Genomic DNA, 18,389 nt, shown 5'->3' with positions numbered 1-18,389 from the left:
TAGAAAATGGTTGTTTCATTTCTATTTGATATGATTGATTGAAAATGGAAAAATATTGTGAGTACTAAAAAAACATAGTTAAAATAGTTAAAAATTTGTCGCAAAATGACATAATCTATCTCTACTTTGGACAAGTGTCATTGAATGAAGGACATATGTGAATTTTACATAGCAATCATTGTTCTAAAAACCAATCGGAAGAAATAAGGTATACTTCTCTTCTCTAACTCTCTCTTAATTCTCTCCAACCAAACAAAGGTTTAAAGAACTTGTGAGGGCATAACCGTCAATATCGACATTGCACGTGCAAGTGTTATTACTGTTACTCTGTTGTGTTGTGTGTGTTTTGGTGTTTCCATTTCTATCTTTATAGACGAAACAGTAACAACCAGAAGAAGTAAAGAACGATATGAAGAATCGTTTTTCTCTTCCTTTATTAATTATTATAATTATTTTTGTTGTTACTATTACAGCTTTCTCCTCTTATTCAACTTTCAAATAATGCTCTAGCACCATCTCTGCGATTTCTCTCTTTAGCCAGCCATGTCATCATCAAACTACGCTCAGTCTCACGCGCCACTTCTTCGCCCACGCCGCGTGGGCCGCACGCCCGTCCTCGCGCTCCTTCTCGGACGCCGCGGACCTTCCGTTCTCGTTCGTGAAACCGCAGCACGCGAACTCGAAGAGCGGCGCGCCGACTGGGGTTACTCGAAGCCGGTGGTAGTGCTTGATGTGACGTGGAACACGGCCTTCGTCGTGGTCGCGGCGGTTATGTTAGCTTGCTCTGTTGAGGAGAATCCTAACACGCCGATTCGGTTGTGGATCTGTGGATACGCAGTGCAGTGTCTGGTCCACGTGGCGTTGGTGTGGTTGGAGTACAGAAGGAGGAACGGGGTTGGAGGACGAAGGGATGAGGAATCTCTTGATGAAGATGTTAACGATAGCGAGGATGATGACGATGTTGAATTTCGGAATTCTTCTCGCTCCGGGTATGTTTCATTTCTCAATTCCATTGCTGTTTATGTTCAATTTTGTTAATCAATTTGTTGGTAATTTTTGGAGGAATTTTAGGTTTTTTGATTGAAAACCGAAGAGATTAGTGTGTGCATATTGTTTTGCATTGGTGAGGTTATGCATCTAATCATAGTTTTATCTTGGAATTTTATTTAACCTATACATAATCTTCTAGGTAGGTTATGTAATGGATACTTTGAAATAATCAAACTATTTAGCACCAACACCTCTGATAAAAGACATGTGAGTACGTCTAGATTATTCATTTTTTTTCAAATTGTTCTCGGTGTTACCGTGTCATGTCGGAGTAGTGTTCGGGGTGTCCGTTTTTCATTGGCATCAATAGTATTTTAGTTTTTGCTTCCTAAGAAAGTATCTATGAAACTTGAGTATGAGGAGGAAGTACTTACCAATAACTTCTTTTGGTTTGTTGCCTTGTACTTTTGGTTTGTTCACTAAGGGAGGGCCCTACCAAAAAAAGCACTGTTGGATTTTCCTACTCAAGCAGTTATAAGCTTAAAGGTAATGTGACTTTCGGTTGCGGTACGTTGAACGGTAAATCTGTGGGTGAAAACATTATGGTATTGTAAGTATTATCTTTTTCTGGTGAATGTCCGTGATAAATGGAAATGATCTTTTATTTCTTGAAAGCCATATGTTATTAGCTTCATTAAGATGGTAGTGAAAGGAATCCTTCACTGATGTTTGCACAATCACTTCACTTCATTTTGTGTACTTTGAGGACAAATTGGTGGAGTGTCTATTAACTTTGGAAAAAGGAATTGAATGCTTGTTACTGTTCGAGTGTGCGTGTGCCTTGGCTGCTAAAGCATGTTTGTTAATATACTATGGAGTTATGTGTAATTTTGTTTATAAATCATATACTTTTTACCTTGGACTGTTCTAGGTAATTAAGACTTGTAGATACTGATTTTGATTACCTATGATTCAGATTTGCAAAACGATGTGCATCGTTGAATACCATGCTTTCATTGATTTGGTGGATGGTGGGCTTTTACTGGGTTGTCTATGGTGGTGATATTCTAATGCAAGATGCTCCACGGTTGTACTGGTAAGCAAGCCTTCGTTTAGATTGAATCCTGAGAATGTTTGTTTATTGGTTTTAGTGAAAATAGAATATATAATCAACCACCATCTTAAACTTTAAGCCTTTGGCAAATTGGCACAATAGATTTTAATATCTTTCTATATAGCCTCCCATCAATCGGTTCTTCCGAATTGTTACTGTTAGTTCACTAAACGCCCGTGTCATGACAAAATTCTAGCCTTTAGTTTTGAGAATCTCTCATCACCATGATTATCGTATTGGTGCTGTTTCTTGTAAATTTTGCCCTATTTTCAGTAAACCCTTGTATTGGTCCCTAAACGTGACAGGTGTCATCAGTCTGGTCCATGAGTGCATGAAAAATAAAAATGAAATGCCTTCCATGCTTATCCAAAAGTTAGTCTCTATTTGCTATAGTCTGTTGTGTGATTTGGCACGTTATGTGGCCAATATCCTGCTAGTTGCCTTCAACGAAGGGCTGCATCATCAAGGATTATAGCGATAGTGTTTAATCAAATAAAAGTATACTAAGTAGCCTTTGATATTGTCCATTTTGGTCCCTAGAACCCTAAACCCCAACTTTCCCTTTCCCATATTTGCTTGGTTTCTGTGCAGGAGGTCTTGCATTGTATTATATTGTTGAAAAGTCGTGAAAAAGTATTGCAAAAAGAAATTAAGGATTGAGTATTTTGTTTGAAACAACCAAAATTTATCACCAACGTTGAAGGTTGGGGGGTACCATATTAGACTCACTAACACAAAATAATACTACGCACAAGAGTTAGTAGCACAAACCGGTATAAGGTTTCACTGAGTCAAGTGACACTGGGCAATTTCTTTCCTTTAACCCCAATGCAATTTTCAATATTACAATTGCAAGAAGTTAAAGTTAAACATAGAATGATAATATGAGCACAAGTCCATTGCAATGATCATTAAATTTCATCACAAGAAAAAAGAACGGACGAAGAAAAAAAAGGTTATAAATCCCGACACAAAAGCAAAGTTGCTCGAAACATTATAATGGGTGAATCTTCATAAAGAAACATTAACAAGAACTTGAATGCAAGATCTGCTAGTGCTAAATATAAAAGCCTTTGATGAATTTTTATATGTTTTAAAGCTTCATTGAAAATTTTATTTAACAAAAGGATATTGTTCACTTAAAGATGACAAATTCAAAGATATCATGCGTTAATTAATTGACTAGCAAAACAAATTGTCAAATCAAATCAATACAAATCTGCTTGCTATGTCATCCTTCTACTTCTATTTCTACATATGGTTATTAGGTTATGTGGTTCTATGACTTTTTTTGACATACCTTCTGCAAGAACACATCTGTCACTGTATTTCTTCTGATTCACTATTTCACTGTTGCATTCCTTGTAGCATTCTCTTTTCTATTGCCTTTTCATACAATCGACTTTGCTAGTTCCTACCCAGTTTCTCCTTAGCATTAGTACTAGAGTTTTTTTGTTGACTTTGGCTCGTAACATAGCCCTTAAATGTATAGGCAGACTCTGTATATGCAAAGATGTTTAAATTGACATTCTTGATACATCTTATGATTTCGAAATAGTAATTAATACATACAGTGTGAAAATTTGAACAGGAGTTAGGAAAGAAAACATTGTGATAACTAGCAAGAAAACTTAATAAAAAGGGAAGAGTCCAAAAGTTTGTGATTAGACAGATGTAGCAAGTGATGGCATGTGATAATCATTTGGTGAAAGCAATTATTAATATTCAATTAACAGATCAGAGTTGCTACAGTATTCAGAATTGGCTGCAGATAAGAATATCATGTCACGCCATAGAAAGATACAACTTCAAGAAAGTGCTGCTATACACATACACATCAAAAGATAAAAAATGAGGAAGAGGAAAGAAAATGGGCTTAGCATGCTTGGGACCAAATGGAACCATTTCATGGATTACTTAGTATACCATCAGAAGGATCAAGCATGCTTGTTTTAGTCTGTGGTGATGTGGTGGCACACACATGGAGGACACGTGGCATCATATTGGCTCGTTACATCACATTGACAGATATTAGTGCGGCGATGTGGCACACACATGGTGGACACGTGGCATCATATTTGGCTCGTCACATTACATTGACAGATATTAGCTGACAAAGTTTAACTTTTGGATTAACGTGATAGACGTCATCCACCTTTACCTATTCTATTTCTTACTTAGGGACCAAATCTGTTGTGTGTGCCTGCTTTTAAAGTATTAAAGGGATATTTTTTAAGGATAATTATATCATTAGATTGCATTTGTTTATTCTGATAACTGTTTGATTGCATGATGAATTATACGAATTTTTTGCAATATAAAAAAAGTTATCCTTGTGTTTTTTCTTCCTGTAATTTGTACAGGTTGGCCGTTGTCTTTTTAGCATTTGATGTCTTCTTTGCCGTCTTTTGTGTTGCTTTGGCCTGCTTAATTGGCATTGCCCTCTGCTGCTGTTTACCCTGTATTATTGGTATTCTTTACGCAGTTGCGGGACTGGTATGCTTTTCTTTCATTATGATAGAAAAATCTCAAATACTTGCTGGCCTTCCAATTTGTTTATGCCCATTGCATGTATTGTGAAACTGTAGGAGGGTGCATCTGAATCAGATCTCAGTATACTTCCAAAATTTAAGTTTCATGCGGCAAGTGATGAGGAAACACCTAGTCTGAAAGGTGGATCAATGGTTCCCATTGAAAATAGTAGTGGTGCAAATGAACGAGTACTTTCACCGGAGGATGCGGTATGCTTTACCGATGTTAATTTCTTTCATTCTAACCCGTCTGTACTTCTGTGTTTGAAATTCTGATTGTACAAAAGAAAAATAGTAATAAAGCTGATTTCTACTTGAGGATATTAAAGATTTGTAAAATAATAATAATGGATAATTAATTTATGATCCCTGTTTCCTTTTTCAGGAATGCTGTATATGCATCTCTCCTTACGAGGATGAAGCCGAGCTTCACGCACTTCCTTGTAACCACCATTTTCATTCCACATGCATAGTGAAATGGTTAAAGATAAATGCAACTTGTCCTCTTTGCAAGTTCAATATTCTAAAGGGAAATGAACAGGTGTGACTAAATAGTAAAGAAAATCCCAGATATAATAATATCAATCCAATTTTATCATGTGGCAGAATGAGTGCTTCAAATGCTTATGTGTATATGTAGATAATATGAAACTAAGGAACAATAGTCTCTCTTCGATTTGTGGGACCTAGCTGTCAATGTTTGCATCTGTAAGAAAGTGTAAAGCTAAGAAGGAAAGCTGATTGTAGAGATATAGTGTTTATTTTGAAGAAGTTATCGATTTCATGCCTCAGAATTTGTTCACAAGGAAGAAAATAATGGAAATTGTAGCATTCCAACATTATTCCTATTTCATATTATTGCATTTTACGGGTTCTTTTATTGGTTTTCTGCTATAAACAAGTATAAAAGCTTTATACTGGTCTGTGGCCTGGCCACTGACTCGGTAATAGTTGGATGCTTCCTTACAACTATTTTAAGATTGGACACAAAAAGTATCTCCTGCCAAAGTTTCGAATGAGTGTGAGCCTGATTTCTAACACGTGGATAGCATTCAATAATATTGTAATATGATGTGTTTTATCAATTTTATTTGTATTATAATACAAAAACACTATTTTAGAGAACTAAGGCGAAACAGTTTGAACTTTCGATTTAACTCTAGAAATCCAAACCACTCTGGCAAAGCAGTAAACCAAACCACTATGGCAAAACAGTAGTGAACGTTGGAGCAATCTTTTTAGAAGCCATATTAGGTTAAGCGGTGGACATCGTATTGATTCGGATACGGGTCCAAAACCTTAAATCGGACCAACCCATGAGTGAGCAATATGAACTTACTTCTGACCATTTGAACTTCCGATTTAATCAGGTTCGATTTAAAATGTTTTTTCTTTTGGGTTAAGCATGTAATTGGACCATATCCAAATTCAAGCCCAATTTTATAATCAATTACATTTTTAGGGCATTACTTTATCCACCCCATGGGGTGTTAGTTCGCCACGGCGAAAAGTCAAAAAGCCCTTAGATTTTAGAGAGCCATCCCATTTTGTCCAAAAATATGTCCGGAGATGCATCTCTGTAAAAGCTTTTTATTTCAAAACTCAGTGAGTTTTAAAGAGATGCATCTCTTGACCGTTTTTAATTAAAATAACTCACGTCAGACCTTTCCTCTTCCTTCTTCATTTGCTACACTTTCACGAATCCTTCAAAGAGCTCGTGAGCGCCATTTTCAAGCTTCGACATTGCTCTACCTCATTGCAATCAATCCCATTGCATTTTATTCACTTCATTCAAGCTTTCACTTAACAACTCTCAATCGATAAGTTTCTCATTTCCTTTCTATTTTTGAGTTGTGATGCATGTATTAGGTCAAATATGTTGCTTAAATGCATTAGTTTATAGTTACATTCAAAATAGGTAGTTTGTATAGACATCCATACACATATATTGGCATTTAGGGGATTTTCTGCATTTTCTATAATCACGCATTTTACGAAGATTCATATCCAGATTTGGCCTTTCAAGTTTTACAGAGGCGCATCTCCCATTTTTTCCCTAGATTTTGCTTTCATATTTTACGAAGATGCATCTCCGAATTTACTTGCCTTGATTTTGATATGACTTTCTAGTTTATTTTGTATGAATAATGGCTGAAAACCTGAACAAATTGAGGCATAATTGAGTATCCTAACATGCGTCCATTCATAGGGAGAGGGCATTGCGAATGATGCCACGAGTTAGTGCAAGTTCATTTGATGCAGAAGCGTCGACTTCACATGATCGCGTGTCTCAGACTTCGACCTCTTGAGGGCACGCGTCTCCAACTTATGAAGCCCAATAGGAAGAACCTATTGTTGTTGATGCTCCTGTACATGATAGTTTTCCAAGAGGTCCTTATGACACCTCATTACTTCTACTATATGCAGAACATGCTGCTAAGCATGTGTGGGAAAGAAATGTGTATTTATTTACTTTTATATTACACTTGTTTCATACTAATTGAGTTGTGACTGGTGTTGATACATTTATTTTTACAGGAGTGTGAGATAATAAAATTTGTAAACCATTCCAGGAAGGTTTTGAACCTGGAATGGAATGAAGAGCATGGTTTCAAGATGTAGTTCGTTACTCTAGGCTTGCATGTTTATGCACCAGTTGATACAAGACCATTAACCATGGCATGTTGGCAACATTTTTGAAGAGATGGCACAAAGAGACGTCATATTTCCACATCTCTCATGGTGCTATGTACATCACCCTTTATAGTGTCTCAAGCCTTCTACATATTTCGATTAAAGGGAATATTACTAAATCATTCCCGGATCAACATATTTGGGGCACTTGAGTTAATGGTGAATTATTAGGGAGTTTACCCAAGTGAGGCTCAAGAGGAGATTGATGCCACGAGAGACGTTCATGCCCGATTTTCATACTTGACGAAATTGTACAAATACCACCTAGTTGCGGTAGTGGAGGCCGAAGGTGGAGGCCTCGGGCGATAAAGTCGTTCCAGGTGTTTATTGACTATATTGTAGCAGATGACATGTGTTTTTGCCTGTATGACGGTCACCATCAGACGCCTTATACTCTGGATGATTAACTTGTGGGTCGCGCCCTAATGTATCCATATCCTCCTGAGTGGGTTATGCATCAGTTCATATTTTTTCAGATTATTCCAAGACCTCCCTCTGTGTCTATTCCTCCGACAGTCTTTTGCAAAGATATTGATGTCATACTCGATAATTTCTATAATCATCTGATATCAGTTAGGGCACATAGCGTGTCAACTACTGATCCATGGGCTTATGCATAGGGATACATCCAATGGTTCTATCGAGTGTTTCATCCTTACATGACACCAGATGTCGCAGGAGCACCATCTAGACCAACTAATCCGGAGATATTGGAATAGGAACAAGCTAGGGATGACCACACAACGGATTTGTCACCGATCTATCAACATATTGCGACGATGCCATAAAGAGAGGAGATTTTGCGGAAGGCATTTTTTGATATGATCGTCGTACAAACCATCTTACTCGAGGCACATCCTGCCTTTGGGTACAAGCAACAAAGGAGAAATAAAGGGTTAAAAATACACAATAGTTTATTTGTATTTTGGTAAAAATTGTATTTTCTGAACAAATTATGTATTGTGGTAACGTTTTTTATTATTTGATTAATGTTTGGATTTTAATTTATATGTGACATCCTTGAATTACATTAGTATAATTAGCATGATGTTAATATATCATTGGTATAAATGGCCTAAAAAATATCAAATTGGGACACTTGTTACCAAAATAAAAACTCTCAAATGCTTTCAGGGATTATTTCGGATATGCATATACGGAATCACACCGGAAAAATTATGAAGATGCATCTTCGAACAATTTGTTGACAAATTTGAGATGGATGGTTCACTTGCGAAGATGCTTTCGGGAATTAATCCAAAGATGCATCTCCATAATTTTTCAGGAATAATTCTATAGATGCATCTCCGAACTATTTTAAAAAAGAAATATGAAATAGTTAAAGTAATATCTTTTTAATTTTTTTGTACAGATTTGACCCATTTGAAAAAAATCCAAATAAAAATCCATTGGGTTTTCACTTTTTTTTAGTTTCAAATCATTACAAACTCAAACTCATAAATACAATCAAATGTTGATTTTTTTTTTAAAACATTGTGACTAATTAAATAGATTATTTTTATATAAGAAAATCTGAAATATTTAAAGTCATTTTTAAATTGGATTGATTTGAATCCATTTTACCATTTGATCAAATTTTTCATTACATGATACACAATTAACCAAATAAAAAATTAAATAATATTTTAAATGAAACAAAATTTAAAATTAAAAAAAAAACCTAAAACTTCACCATAACCAACATAAATAGTGAAAACGAGCAACCTTGTTCAATCTTAAAGTGCTCCATTGCTTGTTGCAACCAGTTTCTTCCCGGAAGCAACAAATTTCTACACAACCAAAATAATAAACAACACATTCTCATGTATGCATTACTTTTGCCACTTTTATTAAAAAAATTCATTTGGAGTGGTGATGTCCAAAAGAGAAAGTTTATGATAATGGCTTGGAAAAAATGTTGTCAAGATTATAGTATTAGAGGTTTGGGTTTAAAACCTCTAAGGCTCATTAATGATGCAAAGTTGGTCGATTATTAACATTAATGATGCTGAAAATCTGGTGCAATGTTGGTGGGTTATTAACAGTTATAAACCCTGAGTTTGATTTTATGCGATAGAATTTTTAGAAATTGTCGTCTTGTGAAATATCATATTTTCTCTTCAATTTAGACTGACAACAAAGCTTTCTTGCATGTCGTAATGGAGAATTCAGTTTGGATGGCTGGCAAGGGTGATAAGATAAACATTTGGAATGATAACTGATGTGTATTCTATTTCATCGTTGTTACAAATTCCTGCAGAGCAACAACAGTTTCTTAAGGCTAATTTGAAGGAGATTATGCATGGTATGCAGATCGTTATTCCTGCCGTTATGGCTCAATTGTGCCCGACCCTGCCTCATCTTGCTTCTAAGGTGTATTTTAATATTTAAAAGGAGGATTTTAGAATCCGGATGCGGTCAGACAACGATGTTCTCTCTTTCAAGGACACTTATTCTTTTTTAATGGTTTCGTTTCAACTTATGATTGGGGTATGTTGATTTGGTGCTCTCTCACCCCTGCCTTCCAAGTCTTTATTATTTTGGCGTTTAATGTATGACAAGCTTCCTTACTGATGATAATTTGGCTTTGCGAGGTTTATATTTGCCATCAATCTGCAATTTGTGTAATAATCATGAGGAATCCATTTCACACCTTTTCTTTAACTGCAATTACTCAAATTCTGTTTGGATGTGGTTGGAGAATATAAATCGACTTTCGTATTTCTTGCTTGGACGATTGTGAGATTGTTTTACATAGATATGCATCGCCTAAATGTAAAGATGTTTTGTTGTCGGCTATTATCAACTCGGTTTGCTACATTGGCAGTCCCGTAACTCTGTCAAGTTCCAGGAGAAGAGTAGTCCTTGGAAGTACGCTTGCTCTTTAATCGATTCTTGGACTAAATTAGCGGCCAATTCCATTGCTGCTTGTTCCAATTCCTCAGGTACGTCTACTGTCTAAGATACCTCTGGTAACTCGGGTACCTCTGCTACCTCTGATGCCTGAATATGTGAAACCTGACGCCTACACGAAGATGGAGGCGGAATTGCATGAGTAGATGACACCTACCTCTTACTGAAAGAAGAAGGCGAAGATACATGATCCCCATAAGTCTACGTCTCTGCATCAACCGAGCTAGAAGTAACAAGAGCCTGAGATGGTTACCTTTTTAGATGCATGTTGTGCAATCCTGTCATGCCTCAACCGGTCTTCCATATCAACCATAATACATGTAAGTAAACCACACAAGCGTTGCACTACTAGTATAAGAAAAAATGCAGACTGAAAAGCTTCGGATATGCATCTTTGGTTTATGGGAATTAAAACGTTGGAAAATTCCTAAGATGTATCTCTGAAATTTTCTACAACTTTCATCAGCGTCAATGACGGTAAAGCAGTCCCTCAAAACAACAAATATAGTGCATTGATCAATAAAGTTACCTATCAAACACATTTCTCATTATGTATAAACTATCTATACTTAATCATCAATTTCTACAAATTTATACAAAATTAAAAAAAAAAAACATACAAATTATGAGTTTACTTTAGTGTTGAATGAACTATTTGATGGACTTGATATTGATGGAAGAAACTTTGAAGTTAATTGGACTATTTTGAGATAATGTGAGTTGAGAGAGTTTAAGAACCTTGGAAGTATTTTTTTAAAAATAGAAAGGGTTCTAACGCGTTTTTAAACAAACAGCGTCCGGAGATGCATCTCTGTAAATAACCCAGAAATGCATCTCCGTACTTTTTATCCATTGACTTAGGGTCTGATTCATAATGTATTATGTTGGGGTGCGTCCGGAGATGTAACTCTGGAATCTGAGGGTATTATTGTATTTTTACAAGGTGTGCTAGTAATCCATAAGATGCATTAAGAATTTTAAGTTGATTGAACCCAAACCCAAAATAGTGCAATGCAATTGACCCAAACCCAAACTAATCCAATGTAATTGACCCCATTCAATAAGTTTGATTTATGAGGTTATTTGAATACTTATCCAATAGAAACTTCCTATTCACAATTTTTTCTCAAAATTCCTCAAATCCTTTTAATGCATCGAAAAATTTGAAAATCAAATAAAAAATGATTTTTTTTTCACAAATATATTATTTGTACAGGGATATCTTGATCAAATTTCATAAATTGTTGAAGTAGGAAATAAATATAGGGATATGGAGTAAAACTTTCGGTAGGCAATGCAATTGACCCAAGCCCAAACTATAGTGCAATGTAATTGACCCGATTCAATTGGTTTGATTTATGGGCTTTTTGAACAAGCCCACCCAAACCCAAAGCCGAAACGAAAACACTACTATATATTTTCAGAATCAGAAACCCTAATTCTAACACAGTTTCTTTGCAGCAGCATAACACAAGTATTTCGTTGCCGTATCCATTCACAAATCAAACACTAACAACATGGCAGAACGTGGTGGCGGAGACCGCGGTGGCTTCGGCAGCGGATTCGGCGGAAGAGGAGGACGTGGCGGCCGTGGTGACAGAGGCCGCGGTGGTCGCAGAAGAGCCGGTGGAAGACGTGAGGAAGAGGAAAAATGGGTTCCAGTGACCAAGCTAGGTCGTCTCGTCAAGGAAGGAAAGATCCGCAGCCTCGAACAGATCTACCTCCACTCTCTCCCAATCAAGGAGCACCAAATCATCGACACTCTCGTCGGTCCAACCCTCAAGGACGAAGTCATGAAAATCATGCCGGTTCAGAAACAAACCCGAGCCGGTCAGAGAACCCGGTTCAAGGCCTTTGTTGTTGTTGGTGACAATAACGGTCACGTTGGTCTCGGTGTTAAGTGCAGCAAAGAAGTTGCTACTGCAATTCGTGGTGCGATTATCTTGGCTAAGCTCTCTGTTATTCCTGTTAGGAGAGGTTATTGGGGTAACAAGATCGGAAAGCCCCACACTGTTCCTTGTAAGGTTACCGGAAAGTGTGGTTCGGTTACTGTGCGTATGGTTCCGGCTCCTCGTGGTTCCGGAATTGTGGCTGCTAGGGTTCCGAAGAAGGTTTTGCAGTTTGCTGGTATTGATGATGTTTTCACCTCATCTAGGGGATCCACCAAAACCCTAGGAAACTTCGTCAAGGTTTGAATCTCTATTTTTAAATTATGAGTTTTTATAATAATAATTGTTTTAAATTTTAATTATTTATAGATTATAATCTCTTATTGATATATGTATAGAAGAATTGACATTTAAAGTTATGTAATTTGTATGTAATTATTTATTGGTTCTTAATTTAGATTTAACTGAGTTTAATAACTCTTTGTTAATTGCAATGCTCATTGAATTATGTTTTATTTTGTTGAATTGCAGTGAAGATGTAATTTTATACTATATGCATGTTTGAATATACTGTTAATTTGATGATGAATTTGGTTGTAACCCTACATTGTGCTGCACTTACTGATTTTGGGAAACTTGGTTGGACAATGATTTGTGCTTTGATCAAAATAAGCTTTTTGATTCATATTGAGCTTACTTTTGCGTTGCATTTATACCTGGCTATTTGGAATTTGTTGCTTATTTATGATTTATGTGTACATTATGACATTTCTTGTTTGCAGGCCACTTTTGACTGTTTGTTGAAGACCTATGGTTTTCTGACACCTGAGTTCTGGAAGGAAACTAGGTTCTCCAAATCTCCATTCCAAGAGTACACTGATTTGTTGGCCAAGCCAACTGGAAAGACCTTGATCCTTGAGGAAGAAAGGGTGGAGGCTTGAAGTTTGAGTTTTGGTGTTGCTGGATAGTGATGGTTTGTTTTAAGCATCCTAGGAACTAGTAATTATATCTTTTGTTGCTAATGTTGTTCCCTTGAGTATTTAGTCACTATTTATAGTTTCTGGCATTTTTGTTTTTCAAGATTGTTTTTTTGATATTGAGTTTTAAATACCAAAGTTTTCTTCTTTATCTGCACTATGCTGTTCCATATTATAACTTCTGGTAGCTTAATAATTCAGTGAAAATCACGCATGTATTGCCATGACAATTGTGTCTTCTTTCTGTTTTTCTCCTTTCGCTAGTGTTTCTAAATCTTATGTTGGCATAAGTTAGAAGTATATTTGTTTTCCTCGATTAAGAATTTCTTGTGTTGTGATACTGATAAATGGGTGTGAAGTGCCACATTATGCAAATTTGAGTCTTTATGCTCACTATTGTTATGGATTTGTCAAAAGTTGCAACACATTCATAATCTGTGTTAAATAATGGATTTGTCAAAAGTTGCAACACATTCATAATCTGTGTTAAATAAGGTTAACACAGATGTAATATCGTGGATTCTTGAGTCCAACTCAAGAGAAGTTTTTGTGAAAAATCTAAAGTATCCTTAACAGTTGTTCGTTGGAAGAAAACCTTGTATATCAGTATGGCGATGTGTATGTGTGTAAAAGTGGGTAATCTGACATAGGGGAAGAAAGTGAAGTATATATATATATGCTCAAGCAACAATGAAGGTAATCACGCTCACCTCTTGATTCTCTAATCCTTGCTAAACACTAATGCGGCCGATGACTACACTAATGTTGTTAAGAGTTTTGATTTGTATTGAATTAGAAGTAAGCTTATTCATATTTCAATCATGCAAAATGAATTTCTTTATAAAATATTTGCATGATTGAAGTAAATTTCTCAACAAAATTGTCAACAATCATGTACCTGCCATAAGTACTTCATTGACAACATTCACTACAGTACCCTAATCTTTTAAAATGTTGTAAAATGCATTAAAGCAGCTTTGCTCAAGATTGACAAAAAGTGCGGCTTCAGTATGAAGTTTAGATGAAATTCTTAGTCACAAAAAAATGTAAAATTGAAGTGAATTTTTGTGAGAATGCAGTCGTAAAAATGATGATTAGTTGTTTTACTTTGTTACATCCAAAACACACACGGAGAGGCTCTTCATAGTTGGGAGTTTGTTTTGCAAAAGCCTCCAAACAATAATAGAAACAAACGTTTTTAGGGATAATCTGTTCTAAACCAGTTTACTATGTTGAAAATATCCAAATTCCTATCCTTGTCAAGAATTTGGTATGCCTTCTTAACCAAATAACTAATTGAATCATTATTATTTTAGTGGCTGAAATTCACTCTTTAAAGATGAACAAATAGAATGTTGGGGTTTTGAATTCGCGGTCATATTTTTTTATGTCTCTGCACAGCTAGCTAACAACTAAGATCGCTTGATTGTTCCGGTTTACTCGAGAATCACTTCTCACTCAATCCCCTAATTTGACATCTTTCCACCAAATAGAACCCAAAGTAGTTTAGTCCATTAGTGAGTCCCATAAATTACCATTATTTATTTTCTAAAACTTTATGCCACAAATCTCTAGTATTCCATTTTAAATGCCAAAGCCATTTTTAAAACAAAAAAGCCCTGAAAATGTTCAACTTTCTGATCCCTAGACTTCCCTTATTAAATTATATCTACAAATTGAATCTCAATGATCTAATTTGTATTCTTTGTCGTTAAGAATGATTATAGTTCTGTGATAAGTGGGTTTGAAGTGCCACATTATGCATATTTGAGGCTTTACGCTCACTATCATTATGGACATGTGTCAAAGATTGTTTGCAATTTTCAGTGCTGAAAAGGATGGACGAGCTGAAAAATCTTGGATAAATAGGATAAATCTTTAAAGTTGTCACAGATGTCATATGGTCGTTTCTTGAGTGCAACTCAAGAAAAATGTTTGTGAAAAATCTAAATTATCCTTAGCAGTTGGGCATATTGGACGGAAACCTTGGAGATATAAGTAAGGCAATGGTGTATGTGACTGTATACTAATGGGTAGCCTGACATGGCAGAAGAAAGTGAAATTTATATATGCTCTAGCCACACACTTACCTTTTGATTCCAATCCTTGCCAAACCATAAATTTAACAACTAGGTTAGCACTGTCCCATTTCCATTACCAATTGTAGGATGTAGAAGCAATGGACGACACTAATGTTATCAGAGTTAATATAACTAAGTTGTTGAATTAGAAGTAATTACTTTATTCATATTTCAATCATACAAAATATCTCAAGTGAACAAGTAACCACAAGATTTGTGAAATAAAAGTGGAGTAATTTTGGATGTTGAGAGTGAAAGAGGAGAATCGAAAGAAAATACGTTGAGGGTGAGATGTTATATTTTTATTAACTAGGATAGAAGTGCACCCTAAACACTTATATAGGAATTACAAATCAATTGTGATACAATTTGATCAAATACAATAACAAAAAATACAAAAATCCGGGTTTTTAACCGGTTATACCTGATACTAATTAATCTAGAAATTAATTCAGCTTCGGTGATAACCAGTTACATCAAATCCTGTAACCGATTACGCCTGCCAAAACTTGACTTTTTTACTACTGGAAAGCATATCAGACCTTGCTGGGGTGGTAACCGGTTATAACACTTGAATTACTACAAAGACTTCAACACACCATCTTAATTCAAGTGTTGCAAGTCTATCATGCCCATGTTCATCTTCAATATCTTGAACACATCATCTGTGACTCCCTTAGTTAACAAATCAACAATTTTGTTCTCACTTCTGCAGTATCCCAATCGTAACCTTCCTTCACTAACAAATTTCTTCAAATAGTAAAATCTCATCTCTATGTGCTTACTCCTTTCATGTGCAATTAGATTCTTAACAAGATTAATCGTGGAAACGTTGTCAACTAAGAGTGTAACAGTCTCACCTTCATTGTTGCCCAGCTCCTCCAATAGATTCATAAGTCATACAGTTTGGCACACACATAACGAAACGGTAATGTATTCAATCTCACAAGATGAGAGTGCAACTACCGGCTCCTTCTTCAAACACCATGAGATTGATGTCATACCGAAGTAGATTTTCGATCATCTTTATCGTAAATTCAACTATATATACCTTATAAGAACGGGGGAAATAGATAACCCCGCTTCAAAAATATTAAAAAATAAAAATTATTTGATTAATTATTTAAAATTGTGATTTATAAACATAATGATTTATTTTATATTAATAAATTAACTTAAATAAATTTATCGAAAATTGAACATTGAACTGGTTACTCTACTTAAGTCAACAAACATATATTTGTTGAACTAACATAATATTACAAATAATTAATATAATATAATAAATTCTAATTTATTTAATTATATCTCTTTAAGATATTTATGAGAAGATCCTAAAATGTTTAAGTACTATTATAACCAATTTTTTTTAGATAAACTACTCTAACCAACTTATATTTCAAGCTTTTAAAAAAACTTAATTTTCAACAATAAATTTGGACTTTTCTAAAATTACTATATGTAAAGATCTATAATATACATGAATATCTTATATAAAATATAAATAATTACAAAAGAAACATTATAATATGGTTTGCATATTAATCTATATAATTTTTTTTATGTAGTACTATACCTTACTTCAACATTTGAAATTTCATATTTAGGGATATGACAATTTTTCCAAATTTAAAATTTAAAATTTCTTCTTCATCAACCTTTTGAACTTTGACAAATTCTTCAAGCTATTTTCAATTACTAACAAGTCATCGACGTATAAGCAGATGACTGTTATATCTTGTGCCACAACCTGGACATAAACACCACACTCAGACTTTCATTTGACGAATCCCAATTCGACCAAGTATGAGTCGATCTTCTTGTTTCACGCCCTAGGAGCCTGCTTGAGACCATAAAGCGCTTTGTGCAACTTGTATACTTTCCTTTCCTCCCTTTGAATCATAAATCTAATAGGTTGTGCAACATACACCTCTTCATCTAAAGGTCCATTCAAAAATTCTAATTTCACATCTAAGTGAAATATCGACCATCCTTGCTGACATGTCAACTACCACTAGTCGAACAATTTCCAATCTTGCGGTAGGTGCAAAGACTTCAGAGTAGTCGAGTCTTGCTCGCTGAAGAAATCCTAGAGCTACCAATATCACCTAATATCTTTCCATCGACCCATCAACATTGTGCTTCAACTTGAACACCCACTTCACTTCGATAATTTTTGTATGTGCTGGCCATTCGGCCAACTCCAATGTGTTGTTTCTTTTTATTGCTTATAACTTTTCGACCATAACATACTTCCACTTCATATTCTTTAAGGCCTCACTATAGTTGAGTGGTTCAACACCTGCAAGTAAAGCAAAATGAACTAGTTTACCATCTATTGTGACTTCATCATCACCAACCACTTCATAATCTTGAAGTCTTGTTGAACGAACTCTAGTTCTTTGAGGTCTCTGACTTCTGCTAGCCATAAACTCTCCAACTTCGATTGTGTCGGGTATGTCTGCAACAACTTCTACTTCAACTGGAATATCGATAATATCTTCGACTTCGACATCATTACTTGCTTCGTCGAAATCATATCCCATCAATGGCTTGCCAACTGAATACTAGAATTTCAATCCCAAGCAGAAATTTCATCAATCATAATATCTCAACTAATCGTAATCTTCTGATTAATTGGATTGAATATCCTATATGCTCCAGTCTTATGATATCCTACCGGAATCATATGTCCACTATTGTCTTCAAGTTTCCTTCTTCTTGCATCAGAAACATGCTTGTAACACATAAAGCCAAACACCTTCAGATGACTCACTAATGGTCATTTACCACTCCATACTTCTTCAGGAACCTTGTTATTTAGCTTTTTGGTAGGTAACTTATTCAGTATATAAACAACAGTCAAAACAACTTTACCCCATAAGGATTTTGGCAAATTCTTCTGCTTCAACATGCATCTCGCCATGTCCAATATGGTCATGTTTATTCTTTATGCTATTCCATTATGTTGAGGAGTATAAGGAGAAGTTAACTCATGATTAGCGCCATATTTTTAACAAAATGCTTCAAATATCTTGGATGTGTATTTTCCACCTCCATTTGTTCGCAGAACCTTGATTTTCTTTTCACTCTGGTTTTCGATAATCATCTTGAATCTCTTAAAGATTTCGAATACTTCGCCCTTTCTCTTGATCACATAGATCCATAACTTTTGACTAAACTCATCGACAAATGAAACA

General features: G+C 35.3%; 2 protein-coding genes across 2 annotated transcripts; both read left to right on the top strand.

Moving 5' to 3' along the window:
- Positions 1–343: 343 nt before the first annotated feature.
- On the top strand, positions 344–5,477 carry LOC127100702 (E3 ubiquitin protein ligase RIE1). The gene is made up of 5 exons (XM_051037956.1): positions 344–989; positions 1,967–2,086; positions 4,468–4,600; positions 4,693–4,845; positions 5,021–5,477. Exons 1-5 carry the CDS (start codon positions 544–546, stop codon positions 5,180–5,182), a joined length of 1,014 nt encoding a protein of 337 aa, XP_050893913.1. The 5' UTR covers positions 344–543; the 3' UTR covers positions 5,183–5,477.
- A 6,196-nt stretch (positions 5,478–11,673) lies between these two features.
- LOC127100477 (40S ribosomal protein S2-3) lies at positions 11,674–13,265 on the top strand. Its single transcript, XM_051037686.1, has 2 exons — positions 11,674–12,431; positions 12,914–13,265. The coding sequence occupies exons 1-2, from the start codon at positions 11,760–11,762 to the stop codon at positions 13,070–13,072; spliced, it is 831 nt and encodes a 276-aa protein (XP_050893643.1). The 5' UTR covers positions 11,674–11,759; the 3' UTR covers positions 13,073–13,265.
- The last annotated feature ends 5,124 nt before the right edge of the window (positions 13,266–18,389 follow it).

Source organism: Lathyrus oleraceus, chromosome 7 (genome assembly GCF_024323335.1).
Source record: "Lathyrus oleraceus cultivar Zhongwan6 chromosome 7, CAAS_Psat_ZW6_1.0, whole genome shotgun sequence".
NCBI lineage: Eukaryota > Viridiplantae > Streptophyta > Magnoliopsida > Fabales > Fabaceae > Lathyrus > Lathyrus oleraceus.
Note: the sequence above shows the minus strand (reverse complement) of the source record. Positions and strands in the feature narration are given on the sequence as shown.